Genomic DNA, 14,545 nt, shown 5'->3' on the forward strand with positions numbered 1-14,545 from the left:
CGCCTGCGCTCTAAACTTGCTGAGTCACGCAGGATGTAAACATCCTTCCTTGGCCTCTCCTTGACCAAAGCACAGCCATGTTCCTTATGGATGCTCACTCTGGCCACTTTTGTTCAACACAGTACTGGGAAGCTTGTATAACTCTTAGAGCTCAGGCCAATCAAATTGGACTCTCTGAAGGTACACCCAGGCACCAGTGATTCCCTAAAGCTGCCCGGGTGATCTCAACAAGCAGCCAAGTTCAAAAACCACTCTTTTAGGGTATTTTTCTCAGAGGCTTTTCAGACAATGCACACTGAAATATAGATGGACCAAGAGAGAACATTAGAGGGGACAGGACCCTTGTCACTTCTGGAAATACACCTGGCAGAAAATACGCAAATATTGCACACTTGGCATCTGAGAAAGTATCTTGCATCTGTACAGAACTTAAATAAATTTATAAGAAAAAACAAAAACCCCATTAAAAAGCAGGTAAAGGACGTGAACATTTTGCAAAAGAAGACATACATGCAGCCAACAAGCATAGGAAAAAAGGCTCAATATCACTGGTCATTAGAGAAATGCAAATCAAAACCACGGTGAGATAACCATCTCATATCAGTCAGAACAACTATTATTAAAAAGTCAAAAAATAACAGATGCTGGTGAGGTTGCAAAGAAAAGGGAATGCTTATACACTATTGGTGGGAGTGTAGATTAGTTGCACCATTGTGGAAAGCAGGGTGCTGATTGCTCAGAGAGCTGCAAACAGAACTATCATTAAATCCAGCAATCCCATTACTGGCTACATACTCAAAGGAATATACGTAGTTCTAGCATAAAGACATATCTGATTGTATGTGCATCACAGCACTATTCACAATAGCAAAGACATGGAATCAACCTAAATGCTCATCAATGGTAGCCTGGATAAAGAAAATGTGGTACATATACATCATGGAATACTATGCAGCCATAAAAAAGAATGAAATCATGTCCATTACAGGAACGTAGATGGAGCTGGAGGCCATTATCCTTAGCAAGCTAATGCAGGAATAGAAAACCAAATACCACATGCTCTTACTTATAAGTGGGAGCTAAATGATGAGAACACATGAATGCATAGAAGGGAACACAGACACTGGGGCCTGTTTGAGGGTGGAGGGTGGGAGGAGGGAGAAGATCACAAAAAATAACTACTGGGTACTAGGCTGAGTACCTGGTTGATGAAATAATCTGTATAACTGTGACTTAAGTTTACCTATATAAAAAACCTGCACATGTACCTCTGAACCTAAAATAAAAGTTAAAAAAAATAAGGAAAATAAGTAAGTATGTTTAGTTCATTACCTTCCGTCATCTGGGCCTCCTAGTGATACCAAGTACAAATCATTTGGAGAAAAGGCCAGAGCTTCAATTTTGCCCTTGTGAAGGGACAGCCGAGCAAGCAGCTCTCTTTTCTTATAATCCCACAAAATGATATCTGCCTGGGGGCAAGAACACACCGTCAGATCATAGGGAGGCATTAAAACCATCTGAGGAGATGACTACCCTTCTTGGTTGAAAAACAGTACTGTCACTTTTCTTTTTTTCTTTCTTTCTTCTTTTTTTTTTTTGAGACAGAGTCGTGCTCTTTTTTGCCCACGCTGGAGTGCAGTGGCATGATCTCTGCTCACTGCAACCTCCACCTCCTGGGTTCAAGCAGTTCTCCCTATCTCAGCCTCCTGAGTAGCTGGGATTACAGTCACGCGCCACCACACCCGGCTAATTTTGTATTTGTAGTAGAGACAGGGTTTCACCATGTTGGCTAGGCTGGTCTCGAACTCCTGACCTCAGGTGATCTGCCTGTCTCCCTCCCAAAGTGCTGGGATTACAGGTGTGAGCTGCCGCGCCTGGCCCGTTCTATCACTTTTCTAGAAATCAGATCCAGTTCTACAAACGTGACAGCAACACAATGTAAACAGCTTTAAGCAGGAACTTTTGTTTGTGAGCATTATCGGTCACAAGGTGCAACCTTGGGTGTAAAATCATCAGAGTCCTTCACTCCCGGTCTGACGGAATGAAGATGAGTTAAAAGAGAAGTCAAAAGGAAGAAGAAGGAAGAATAAAGCACATGGCCACACAGAACTAACAACTTGTGGCGGGGTAGTTCTTCTAGGGAGGCACCTCTAGATAAATTGACAATGAGTTGTTTTCACTGTATTCACCTTGAACCCCATGAATGTGACTTGTCCGGAAGCGATGTACTGTCCGGACCTGGAGATGGCCAAGCAGGAGACGTTGTTGCCGTGACCCTGCAGGAAGTTCTGCTCTTGAGTATTTATTGCCTGAATGAGGATTGTGCAACCAAGAGGAAAAATCAGATGCTCCTGGTCAGGATGGCATTTGAGACCAGTGGGCACATGTCCTAAAAGAGAGAGATGCACAGTAATAATAATCAGCTGCAGAAGTGGCTGGGCATTTTCTACTTGAGTACAAAAGACAACACTTTTTTTTTTTTTTTTTTTGAGACAGAGTCTTGCTCTTGTCGCCCAGCCTGGAGTGCAACAGTGCGGACTTGGCTCACTGCAACCTCCACTTCCTGGGTTCAAGTGATTCTCCTGCTTTAGCCTCCCGAGTAGCTGGGATTACAGGCACCTGCCACCACATCCAGCTAATTTTTTTTTTTTTTTTTTTTGTATTTTTAGTAGAGCCGGGGTTTCACCATATTGGTCAGGCTGGTCCTGAACTCCTGTTCTCGTGATCCACCCACTTCAGCCTCCCAAAGTGCTGGGATTACAGGCGTGAACCACCACGCCCAGCCAACACTTTTAAAATAAGCCTTAGTTCAGCTAAAATAAGTTGGGGAAATAGGTAATTTTATTTCACTGACAACAAGGTATATCTAGTAATCACTTCTTAAACTTTGATGTTTATAAAAATCCCTGATGGATCCTGTTAAAATGTAGATTCCTATTTCAGGTCTGAGAAGGGGTTGAGATTCTGTATTTCTCATAAGCTCCTAAGTGATGCTGATGCTGCTCCAGCAAGGCCTACGGCCAATTCTGGTAATCCTAAAAAGCGTGAGTGCATGGAGCGTGAGCAGCCTGCTTGGGTGAACGCACAGACATAGGGAGAACGCGAGTCAACTACCTCAGGCAAAGGTTGGGTAAAGATAAAAATTTGGCCTATTTTACTTCACCTGGCCTATAATAGTCTCCAGGTTGATCCATGTCTTTACAAATGGCATGATTTCCTTCTTTTTAAAGGCTAAGTAATATTACATTGCATGGCCAGGCGCGGTGGCTCACGCCTGTAACCCCAGCACTTTGGGAGGCCGAGGCGGGCGGATCACGAGGTCAGGAGATCGAGACTGTCCTGGCCAACATGGTGAAACCCCGTCTCTACTAAAAATACGAAAAAATTAGCTGGGCATGGTGGCGGGCGCCTGTAGTCCTAGCTACTCGCGAGGCTGAGGCAGGAGAATGGCGTGAACCCGGGAGGCGGAGCTTGCAGTGAGCCGAGATGGCACCACTGCACTCCAGCCTGCGCGAGAGTGAGACTCTGTCTCAAAATAAAATAAACAAACAAATAAATAAAAAACCAGAGCGAGTCTGTGTGTGTGTGTGTGTGTGTGTGTGTGTGTGTGTATATATATATAAAACATTGTGTGTGCCTGTGTATGTGTGACATTTTCTTTATTCATTCATCTGTTGATGGACATTTCGGTTGTTTCCACATCTTGACTATTGCAAATAGTGCTGATCATAGCACTGAACAGAACATAGACGTGCAAATATTTCTTCCATATACTGATTTCATTTCCTTGTACCCATAAGTGGGATTGCTAGATCATCTGGTAGTTTTCTTTTTAATTTTTTGAGGAAACTCTACACTGTTTTCCATAATGGCTGCACCAATTTACATTCCCACCAACAGTGGACAGGGGATCCCTTTCTCCACATTCTCGCCAGCTTGTTATCTTTTGTCTGTTGATAATAGCCATTCTAACAGGTGTGAGGTGATATCTCATTTGGGCTTTGATTTGCATTTCCCTGATGACTAGTGATGTTGAGTACCTTTTTATATACCCGTTGCCCATTTGTATGTCTTCTTTTGAGGATTATCTATTCAGGTCCTTAATTTTTTTTTTTTTTTTTTTTTTAAATGAACCTGGAGGACATTATGCTAAGTGAAGCCAGACACAGAAAGGCAAATACTGCATGGTGATCTCACTTAAATGTGGAACCTGAAAAAGCCAAATGTATAAAAGCAGAGAGTAGAATGGTGTTTGCTAGGGGTGGGGGAATGAAGAGATGTTGGTCAAAGGGTGCAAAGGTCCGCTGCACAGGATAAAGAAGTTCTAGAGACCTAATGTACAGCATGGTCACAGTTAATAATACTGCACTGTGGCCAGGTGCGGTGGCTCACTCCTGGAATCCCAGCACTTTGGGAGGCCAAGGCGGGTGGATCACCTGAGGTCAGGAGTTCAAGACCAGCCTGGCCAACATGGTGAAACCCCATCTCTACTAAAAATACAAAAAATCAGCTGGGCGTGGTGGCGGGCGCCTGTAATCCCAGCTACTCAGGAGGCTGAGGCAGGAGAATCACTGGAACCTGGGAGGCGGAGGTTGCAGTGAGCTGAGATTGCATTATTGCACTCCAGCCTGGGTGACAAGAACAAAACTCCATCTCAATAAATAAATAAAGAAATAAAAATAATAATAATACTGTATTGTATATTTGAAATTTGCTAAAAGAGTTGGTCTTGTTTTCATCGCACACAAAAAGTAACTATGTGAGGTGAATATGTGAATTAGTTTGATTGTAGACATCATTTCAGCATGTGTATATCAACACATTATGTTATACACTTTGAATTGATACAACTTTAATATGTCAAGTATGCCTCGATATAACCAGGAAAATAATTTTTTTTAAAATTTCGGTTTCAGTTCTGAGTGCCCAGCAGATGCTCTGGAGAGCCTGGGACCTTTCACGGTGACGCCTCTTTCCACAGGCAGCTCCTGTACTCCAAATATCTGCCAAGGTAACACTATTGCTTCCATGTTAGAGAAAAGTTTGTTTGCTTGAATGCAATTATTGTTTTGCTTGAGTTGGTAGATTATTCACTAAAATCAGTTTCAGGAGAACAGGACCTTCAGCAAAAATAAAAGACAATACACTGACCAACAACTCTGGGAATAGGCTGATCAGCCTGGTAAGAACAGGGCAGATCACATCTGCAGAAGGCCCCAGAATATTGACTAACTGCCTATCTGAGACTGTGCGAGTTTCATAAAAATGCTTTGATCATTATTTCCTCTAATTTCCCCGATCCAGAGACTCAACTTGGTGAGGTGGTCTTTGAACGCTAGTTTATTGCCTCCCCTGGGTTGCTGGCTTCCTCAATAAAGCTAACCTTCCTTTCAGCAAAGCTCATCTCTTGAATTTTTAGCTTTCAAGTGACAAGTGGCCCAAACCTGATTTTGGTTACACCAAGAACCATCTCAACAATGATAAACCCTTGTAATATGTTTTAATATGAAACAGACCAAGGTCCTCCATTACTACTCACCTATGGTTAGAATTTTTTTGATTGCTCTTCGTGTTTATTTTACAATATAAACTTTCATGTCACCTTGGCTATTTAAAATTCATGATTGTGTTTTTAGTGAGATAGTATTAAATGTACAGATTAACTTAAGGAAAAGTGATTTTTATAATAATATAAAATACCTCTATTTTAAAACAGGGTATGTTTCTTGATAAGTCCCCTTTTATGTCTTCTAGTAGCATTTTCCATTTTTTTCTCGTAAAGATCTCACTCATTTCTTATTACATTTATTCTTGGGTTTTGAAAAATCTTTTTTGTTGCTATCTCCTTCTCCATCAAAAGAGTCATAAATATTTATTAATACATTCTTCTTGTTTTTAAATGAATGCTTCTTTTATATTTAACTCCCTCTGGAATTTATTTTGCTGCTTTATGTGATTCCTGTAACTAAATGGATTATTTTTGCTCAAATGGCCAAATGTAATTATTGAATAAATTATTCTTTTCATTTTAATTGAGCATTCCTTTTTTATGCAATATGTTCTTAAAATACTAAGGTTTATGTCTTTGGGGTGATCCACTCCTACTAAAAATATTTTTACTTTTTCTAATTGCAGGTTCTTTATAAACAATCATATGGCTATCCATATGGAAAAATTAAACTTAGATTCACAATTCACGCCTTATACAAATAATATCTTCCAGGTAGATCAAAGACCTAAATGTGAAAACAAGAAGACGTATACAAAAGTGTAAGAAATGGCTTTCTAACTACGACACAAAAAGAGCAAATCATAAAAGAAAAGGCTGATATATTTACCCAGTTATGTTAAAAATGAAAAACATTTAGGCCGGGCTGGGTGGCTCACGCCTGTAATCCCAGCACTTTGGGAGGCCGAGGCAGGCAGATCACTTGAGACCAGGAGTTTGAGACCAGCCTGGCCAATATGGCGAAACCCTGTCTCTACTAAAAATACAAAAATTAGCCGGGTGTGATGGTGGACACCTATAAAATCCCAGCTACTTGAGAGGCTGAGGCAGGAGAATCGCTTAAACCGGAGAGGTGGATGTTGCAGTGAACTGAAGATTGTGCCACTGCACTACAGCCTGGGTGACAGAGTGAGACCCTTTCAAAAATAAATAAATAAATAAATAGTTTAATGACAAAAGACATTGTTATTGGAGAGGATGAAGAGAAAAACACAAAGCAAGAGATTTTTTTTTTTTTTTTTTTTTTTTTTGAACGGAGTCTTGCTCATGTCCGCTCCGGGCTGGAGTGCAGTGGCCGGATCTCAGCTCACTGCAAGCTCCGCCTGCCCGGGTTTACGCCATTCTCCTGCTCAGCCTCCCCAGTAGCTGGGACTACAGGCCCCGCCACCTTCGCCCGGCCTAGTTTTTTTTGTAGTTTTAGTAGAGACGGGTTTCACCGTGTTAGCCAGGATGGTCCTCGATCTCCTGACCTCGTGATCCGCCCGTCTCGGCCTCCCAAAGTGCTGGGATTACAGGCTTGAGCCACCGCGCCTGGCCGATATTTTCAATGTATACAATAGATCATCTCCATAATATACGAAGAACTCCTACAAGGCAATAAGGAAAACATAGGCTTCTCAACAGAAAAATGGGCAAAGGATATGGATAGCCAGTTTATGCTAAAGGAAATTCAAAACCAAATAAATATACAAAAAGAGATGCAACATCATAAGTAACCAGGAAAATGTAAATTATGTCCGACATGAGATTCCGTGTCATATCCACCAAAATGGCTAAAATTAAGATGACTGACAGTACCAGGCATCAGTGTTGATGTGGAACAAAGGGAACGCCCATAAAATGCTTGGTGGGAGAGTAAATTGGTCTAATTGCTTTGGAAAACAATGTGTCTTTGTTGATGATGCTTGAACTGGTACATGCCCCAGGACCCAGCTACTCTACCCTTAGGTGTGTAACCTGCCCAGAGATAACCTTGTAACATGCAGGTGTGTATTTCTTCAGATTTATTTTTGGTTCTTGGTTGCCAACTAGAAGAGTCAACTCTGGCTAAATGTAGCAGAAAAAGAATTATATGGAAGGAATACATACTGCTCACACACCTGGCAGGAAGTTTGGATCACACTTGAAAAACAGGCAGAACTAATAGCAAAGTGAGACCAAGTGACATGAACTAAAGACCTCTCATGGCCACACTGCTCAGTGCTCAATGCAGTATTTGACTCCCAAGATGCTCTGCTCCTTTGCATCACTCCTATAAGAGTGGAACTGCTGAGTGGGAATGTCTGATTGGCTGAGCCAATTATGTTACATCTCTCAACTGACTGCCAAGGAATTAGGAGAGAAACTATGTGCCCCTTTTAGGCTCTCACGAAAGCAATAGAACCAGCTCCTACCTATCTTGGGATACTTCTCAAATAGAATAGTATTCAGATATGGAGTAACTCAAACTACGCATGTCCACTACGACCTATATTCTTTGCTCTCTTCTCCAGACTTACTCACACACACTCCATTTTCTCTCTCTCTCCCTCCTTCTCTCCCTCCCTCTCTGTCTCCGTCTGTCCCTCCCTCTCTCTCCTCTCTCTCTATGCCCTCTCTCTCCCTCAAACATACGTACACTTTAAACTGTAATAGGCTCATATCATACACACTGTATGGCAAATTGCATTTTATACTTAACATGTCTCTGACATCTTTCCTCATTGGTTTATATACATCTATCCCATTTTTCTTAAGGATTATATAGTATTGAATTGCACAAAAGGCATACAATTTTTAAAATTATTGGAGTGAAATTCACACAACATAAAATCAACTATTTTAACACGAACAGTTCAGTGGCATTTAGTGCATTCACAATGCTATGCAACCACCACTTCTGTCTAGTTCAAAAACATTTCAGGAGCATAATTTTTTAAAACTTCTTACCAATGGACATTTGGGATTTTTCTTCCAATGTTTCAGCTATTATAGACAATATTACAGTGAACTTCATTGTACATAATTTTTTGAAAACTTGAATAAGTGATTCAAGTTCTTAAAAGCTCAAAGATTATCCTCATTAAAATTGTAATAGGTACTATAAAACTGGCCTTCAAAAAGGTTGTAAAATTAATACTAATTAATACTGGCAATAGTAATTGAGAATCATTTCTTATTCTCACCTTACTACATTACCCTTTTTTTTTTTTTTTACCTTTGCCAGTTTGAGAAGCTTTAATAGTTTTTTAATAGTTTTTTGTTTTGTTTTGTTTTTTTTTTTGACAAGGTTTCACTCTGTTGCCCAGGCTGGAGTGCAGTGGTACAATGATGGCTCACTGCAGCCTCTACCTCCTGGGCTCAGGTGATCCTCCCACCTCAGCCTCTCAAATAGCTGGGACTACCGCCATGGCTGGCTAATTTTTTGTGTTTTTTATAGAGATGGGGTTTCACCATGTTGCCCAGGCTGGTCTCAAACTCACAGCCTCAAAGAATCTTCCCGCCTCAACCTCCCAAAGTGCTGAGATTACAGGTGTGAGCCACTGCGCATGATCTTTAACAGCATTTTTTAGCTTTTTGAGCTAATAGCCATTTATATTTCCTTGCCCATTACCTATTTACAGGGTCTGTCTGGCCTCTTTTTTTTTTTTTTTTTTTTTAAATAAGGTCCAGGGAGTAAATATTTTAGGCTTTGTGGGCAATATGGTCTCTTGCAACTACTCATCTCTGCTAGTGTGGTATAAAAGCAGCCATAGACAATACATAAACGAACGGGCACAGCTACATTCCAGTAAAACTTTATTTACAAAAACAGGCAGTGCAGTGGGCCAGATTTGGCCCATGGGCTATAGTTAGTAGACTCCTGATCTATTTTGTTGTTGTTGCTATTTTTAGTTTATAAGAACTCTTTGTATACCATAATAGGAAAATCTTGGGCTACCTACTCCAGTCAACAGATGGATGTGACCAAATCCTTAATAACTATAATTTTATTAAATGTTTTTAACACAAATATATTTGGTTTGCTTAAGTAATTCCTGTCAAAATACAATACCTACAAGTGTCGAGTACAGTTACATATTGATACCCTAAAGTTAAAATTCAAGTTTAAGGCCAGTTGCAGTGACTCATGCCTGTAATCCCACCACTTTGGGAGGCCCAAGTGGGTGGATCACCTGAGATCAGGAGTTCGAGATCAGCCTGGCCAACGTGGCGAAACACCGTCTCTATTAAAAATACAAAAGTTAGCCAGGCGTGGTGGCAGATGCTTGTAATCCCAGCTACTTGGGAGGCTGAGGCAGGAGAATCTCTTGAACCTAGGAGGCGGAGGTTGCAGTGAGCCAAGATTGCACCACTGCACTCCAGCCTGGGCGACAGGGTGAGACTCCATCTCAAAAAAAATTCAAGTTGAATAATGTAACACTACAGTGAGTTTCAGTGTTGCAATGATAAAAGGGGCCTTGCTTTTGTTTCTAATTTGTTTCCATCTGAAGTCTAAACTCAATCACTTGGCATTTAAGGACTCTGAAATCTAATTTCAGCTTCTCTTTCCTGTGTTATCCTGCCAGTCCCTGATACTGAAGCCACACCAAGCTATTTGCTGTTCTGCAACCAGGCCCTGCACTCTCCACTTTTCGTCCTTTCCCCCCCGACCCCCATAGCTATAACCTGAAATATTCTGCCTTCAATCTTTACCCACTGACTCCTAGTCAAAATCTTTTTTCCCAAACCTTATGAAAGTTCTGCCTTTACTCTCTCTCTCTTTTTTTTGAGAGCTAGGATAGCTTTTAACATAAACATTTTCAATGAAAACAAAATACAGAAAACTCAATAACTTTTGTAAACTAAAAATAAAATCCTAAACTCCCCAATCCCCATGCTGCCCCACCCCAGCCACTGACTGAACAGATCCCCTTTTGGACAAAGGGACCCCCAAAACACCTTAAAGCTGAGTGCCCAGACTTGACGGAATGGGAGGTCAGACATGCCTCATTATACCCCCTCTCTTTTGTGGTTTAGACACAACTGATCAGCATTAATGTTAAAATAGAGATCATAAGATTGACAGAAAGAGACTCTGTGTGGAAATAAGATATCAAAGTATAAACAGGACCTAAGGCCATGCACCCCTCCACCCTATGGCTGGGTGCGGTGGCTCACGCCTGTAATCCCAGAACTTTGGGAGGCCAAGGCGGGTGGATCACCTAAGGTCAGGAATTGGAGACTAGCCTGGCCAACATGGTGAAACCCTGTCTCTACTGAAAATACAAAAATTAGCCAGGCGTGGTGGTGGGTGCTTATCATCCTAGCTACTCTGGAGGCTGAGGCAGGAGAAAATTTGAATCCAGGAGGTGGAGGTTGTAGTCAGCTGAGATCGTGCCGGAGCGAGACTCCACCGTCTCAAAAAAATAAATAAAATAAACTATGCACTGCCACAAGGTTTTTCTTTTCCTTTGGCAGCTAAACAAGCACTTATCTTGAGATAAGCAATATGAAAACAACTGCAACCCGTTGAGTTCATAGGCACTTACTAACTGAAGCCCTGTTCAACCCGCCATAAGAACAGTTTTGATTGGACAGCAGACTGATTTCCATAATGTTCTCCTGGTAAGAAGACCACCCACCATGGACTGCCTCTGGCCAGTTTACTGAGGCTTCCCACTTAATGTGCCTTCATGTCCTGAAAAGGCCTTTTGACATATAGGACCTAATTGTAAAACATTTAAATGTTAGGTCTCCATCCCAAGGTGAACATAGGTCATATATTACATCAATGTTTGTTCAATACACAAGTGTCAGGACCACCTTCATAAGCATTCATAGCTCCTCCTATAACCTGATGAATATGTATGTATGTATGTTTGTTTGTTTATTTATTTATTTATTTATTTATTTATTGAGACAGAGTCTTGCTCTGTCCCCCAGGCTGGAGTGCAGTGGCATGATCTCAGCTCACTGCAACATCCGCCTCCCAAGTTCAAGTGATTCTCCTGCCTCAGCCTCCCAAGAAGCTGGGGTTACAGGTACCTACCACCATGCCCGGCTAATTTTTGTATTTTTAGTATAGATGGGGTTTCACCATGTTGGACCAGGATGGTCTTGAACTCCTGACCTCAGGTGATCTACCCGCCTTGGCCTCCCAAAGTGCTGGGATTACAGGTGTAAGCCACCACAGCCGGCGTGAATATGTATGTTTAGACAATCAGTTCAACATAAAGCTCCTACCCCAACTCCTCCTCCTTTGAAGTGCCTGTCTCTGGCCTTGGCCTGAGGCACGCTTCTCAGCCTGTAGGATGACCACCTTACAGGACACAACCCTTTAAAAGAAATCAGTCTCCTCTCCTTTTCTAAATTTGTAGATCTTGTGATTTTTTTTGTTTTAAGTAAACACACCTGTTTATAGCCCAGATCAAGAAGTAGAACATGAGCACACCCAGAGGTCTCCCGTGCTCCTTCTCCCAGTCTCTATCTCCTGAAAGTTTGTCACTGTTCTGACTTTTATTCCTGTAGATTCAATTCCCTCCTTTTAAAACTTTATATGATTGGAACAATACAATCTGTACTCTTTTGTATCTGGCTTTTTTGGTTAACATCATATGTTTGTGAGATCCATCCATGTTGTATATAGCAGTAGTTCATTCTTTTCAATTCTTGCAGAGGAATTAAATTGTATGAACACAATATACTACAATTGATTTGTCCTTTCCACTTTTGATGAAGATTTTGGTTGTTTCTAATATTTAGTTATGAGAAATAATGCAGCCAGGCGCGGTGGCTCACACATGTAATCCCAGCACTTTGGGAGGCCGAGGCAGGTGGATTACGAGGTCAGGAGATCGAGACCATCCTAGCTAACACGGTGAAATCCCGTCTCTATTAAAAATACAAAACTAGCCGGGGTAGTGGCTGGCGCCTGTAGTCCCAGCTACTTGGGAGGCTGAGGCAGGAGAATGGCGTGAACTCGGGAGGTGGAGCTTGCAGTGAGCTGAGATGGCGCCACTGCACTCCAGCCTGGGCGACAGAGTGAGACTCCGTCTCAAAAAAAAAAAAAGAAAAGAAAAGAAAGACTATATATTATCATAAAGCCAGCAAGGTAAAAACTATTTGATCATATGGGGTCATTCTAAAAGGTAAAGAAAATTAGTAATTGCCATGGAAGACACTGGCATATAACTTATCATATATTTGCGCTTGGAACTCTACAACCACAGCACGAATTCAGTTGCAGAGTTTGTTTTCTTTCTTTTTTTTTTTTTTTTTTTGAGACGGAGTCTCCCTCTGTCGCCCAGGCTAGAGTGCAATGGCATGATCTCGGCTCACTGCAGCCTCTGCCTCCCGGGTTCAAGCGATTCTCCTGCCTCAGCCTCCGGAGTAGCTGGGATTACAGGTGCCTGCCACCACACCCGGCTAATTTTTGTATTTTTAGTAGAGATGGGGTTTCACCATGTTGATCAGACTGGTCTCGAACTCCTGACCTCAGGTGATCCACTGCCTCGGCCTCCCAAAATGCTGGGATTACAGGCTTGAGCCACTGCCCCCGGCCTCAGTTGCAGAGTTCTATGTGTGTGGTTCTACATTGGCTCAACAAGTGACGCTTTGCAACCCACTGTAGGCTGCTCAATTCTTTCTCAATGATGTAACCAGCTCTCAAGATATCTAATATCCGAAATGTATAAAGCACTCACTTTCTATCGGAGACTGTTAAAGTAAAACCAAGAGTCAAGAGCTAAGTCCTAGAGTACGCTTAAAACTTTAGACAGTGATTGTTCTGCATCCACATTCTTAAAGCTTTCAGGCATCACAACACACATTTTTGAAAAGTTTTGCTTCTCCTAAAATCATTCATTGTTTTCTCATCCCTCAAAAAACCAAAACCCCTCAAAACGAACAATAAAACCCCACAGCTTTTTCCTCCCAGAATCTTCAAAACAACAGGCAGTCACAAATAAGATTTCAGCGGAGTGTCCCAGACCCTTTTTCTCTCCGCTTCAGCTCCCCCTGGCGTCCCCTTCCCTTCTGTTCTGGTCTGAAATCCTCACCACTTAGAAACCTTCCTTAGGATTAGAGGACCAAGATCATCCCTCAGGCGGTTGCTCAAACACACGTTCCCTCCTAGCCCCTTCTCACCGGTACGCCTGTTGGGATTTTAGCAGATTTTCTAGCTAGTCCCAGGGGCCGACACAGACAGCATCCTTCTGTGTGGTTACGAAGGAGCCTAGGGCTTTGCGGGCGGCGTGGGGCTCAGAGTCAGGAAGGGCTGACCTAGTGGGAGAAGGGTTACAACCACCCGTACTCATCCGGCCCGCCTGGGGAGGAGGCATGTGGTCCCTTTTAGGAGCTGGCGCTTGTCAGAGCTGGTAAAAACCATCCCACTTCCTGAGGCTCGGATCGAGGAAGTGACTCTCCAAGGCCTTGGGGAGGGTCAGGCTATGCGAGTCCTACTGTGTGTGTCCCTGACCAGGGCTCCTGGCGTTGTCCTACACTGCCTTTCAGGTGTCCCTGGCGTCTCACTGTTCCTGTTTGCACTACTGGTCCTCCGAGTTCCTAAACCAGCCAGCCCAAAGATGTTGGAGGCCTCACCATTGAAGCCGATCACGGCGTCAAGTTCCAGCTCCGCCACTTGGGCCTCCGGCGAAATTTTGTTATCCATCCCTAGGAGGTTCTGCTTACTTTGCTCTCCGCCCTAGCGGGTGCAGCGTCTTCTGGTCGTTATGGTAACGGACGAGCGCATGCGCGCCAGCTCCACGCCCGCGCAGAAACCCAGCCTGCCGAATTCGAGTTCATTAGCATTCTCGGAAATGAAGGGGTATAGGGACTGGGAGGGAGATAGGGTGGGATTCTTCTTTTTCGTGTCTGCTGTTTCTCTGGAAATTTAGGAGATGGCATTAACTGCACAGAACTAATTCCTCCATCCCCTCGTGTAGAGTCTGTGACTTCTTAGTAACTCTAAAATCAAGCACCAAATGAATGGCATTTAAAAAAATATGTAATCAAGCATAGAGGACTGATGGGAAGGCTGCTATAAAATATATATAAATATAAATATAAATATATATG

General features: G+C 42.5%; 1 protein-coding gene across 1 annotated transcript in view; it reads right to left on the reverse strand.

Annotated features, from left to right (window-relative positions):
- CFAP52 (cilia and flagella associated protein 52) overlaps window positions 1-14,211 on the reverse strand; it is a 66,813-nt gene extending 52,602 nt beyond the window's left edge. Inside the window, exons 1-3 of the mRNA XM_017849236.1 lie at window positions 14,069-14,211; window positions 2,190-2,389; window positions 1,333-1,469 (exon numbers count right to left, since the gene is read on the reverse strand). Of these exons, the coding sequence (XP_017704725.1) occupies window positions 1,333-1,469; window positions 2,190-2,389; window positions 14,069-14,138 (407 nt within the window). The 5' untranslated portion in view covers window positions 14,139-14,211. The remainder of the gene's footprint in view (window positions 1-1,332; window positions 1,470-2,189; window positions 2,390-14,068) is intronic.
- Between the last annotated feature and the right edge of the window lie 334 nt (window positions 14,212-14,545).

The sequence above is a fragment of the Rhinopithecus bieti genome, unplaced genomic scaffold, assembly GCF_001698545.2.
Source record: "Rhinopithecus bieti isolate Rb0 unplaced genomic scaffold, ASM169854v2 scaffold_31527, whole genome shotgun sequence".
Lineage (NCBI taxonomy): Eukaryota > Metazoa > Chordata > Mammalia > Primates > Cercopithecidae > Rhinopithecus > Rhinopithecus bieti.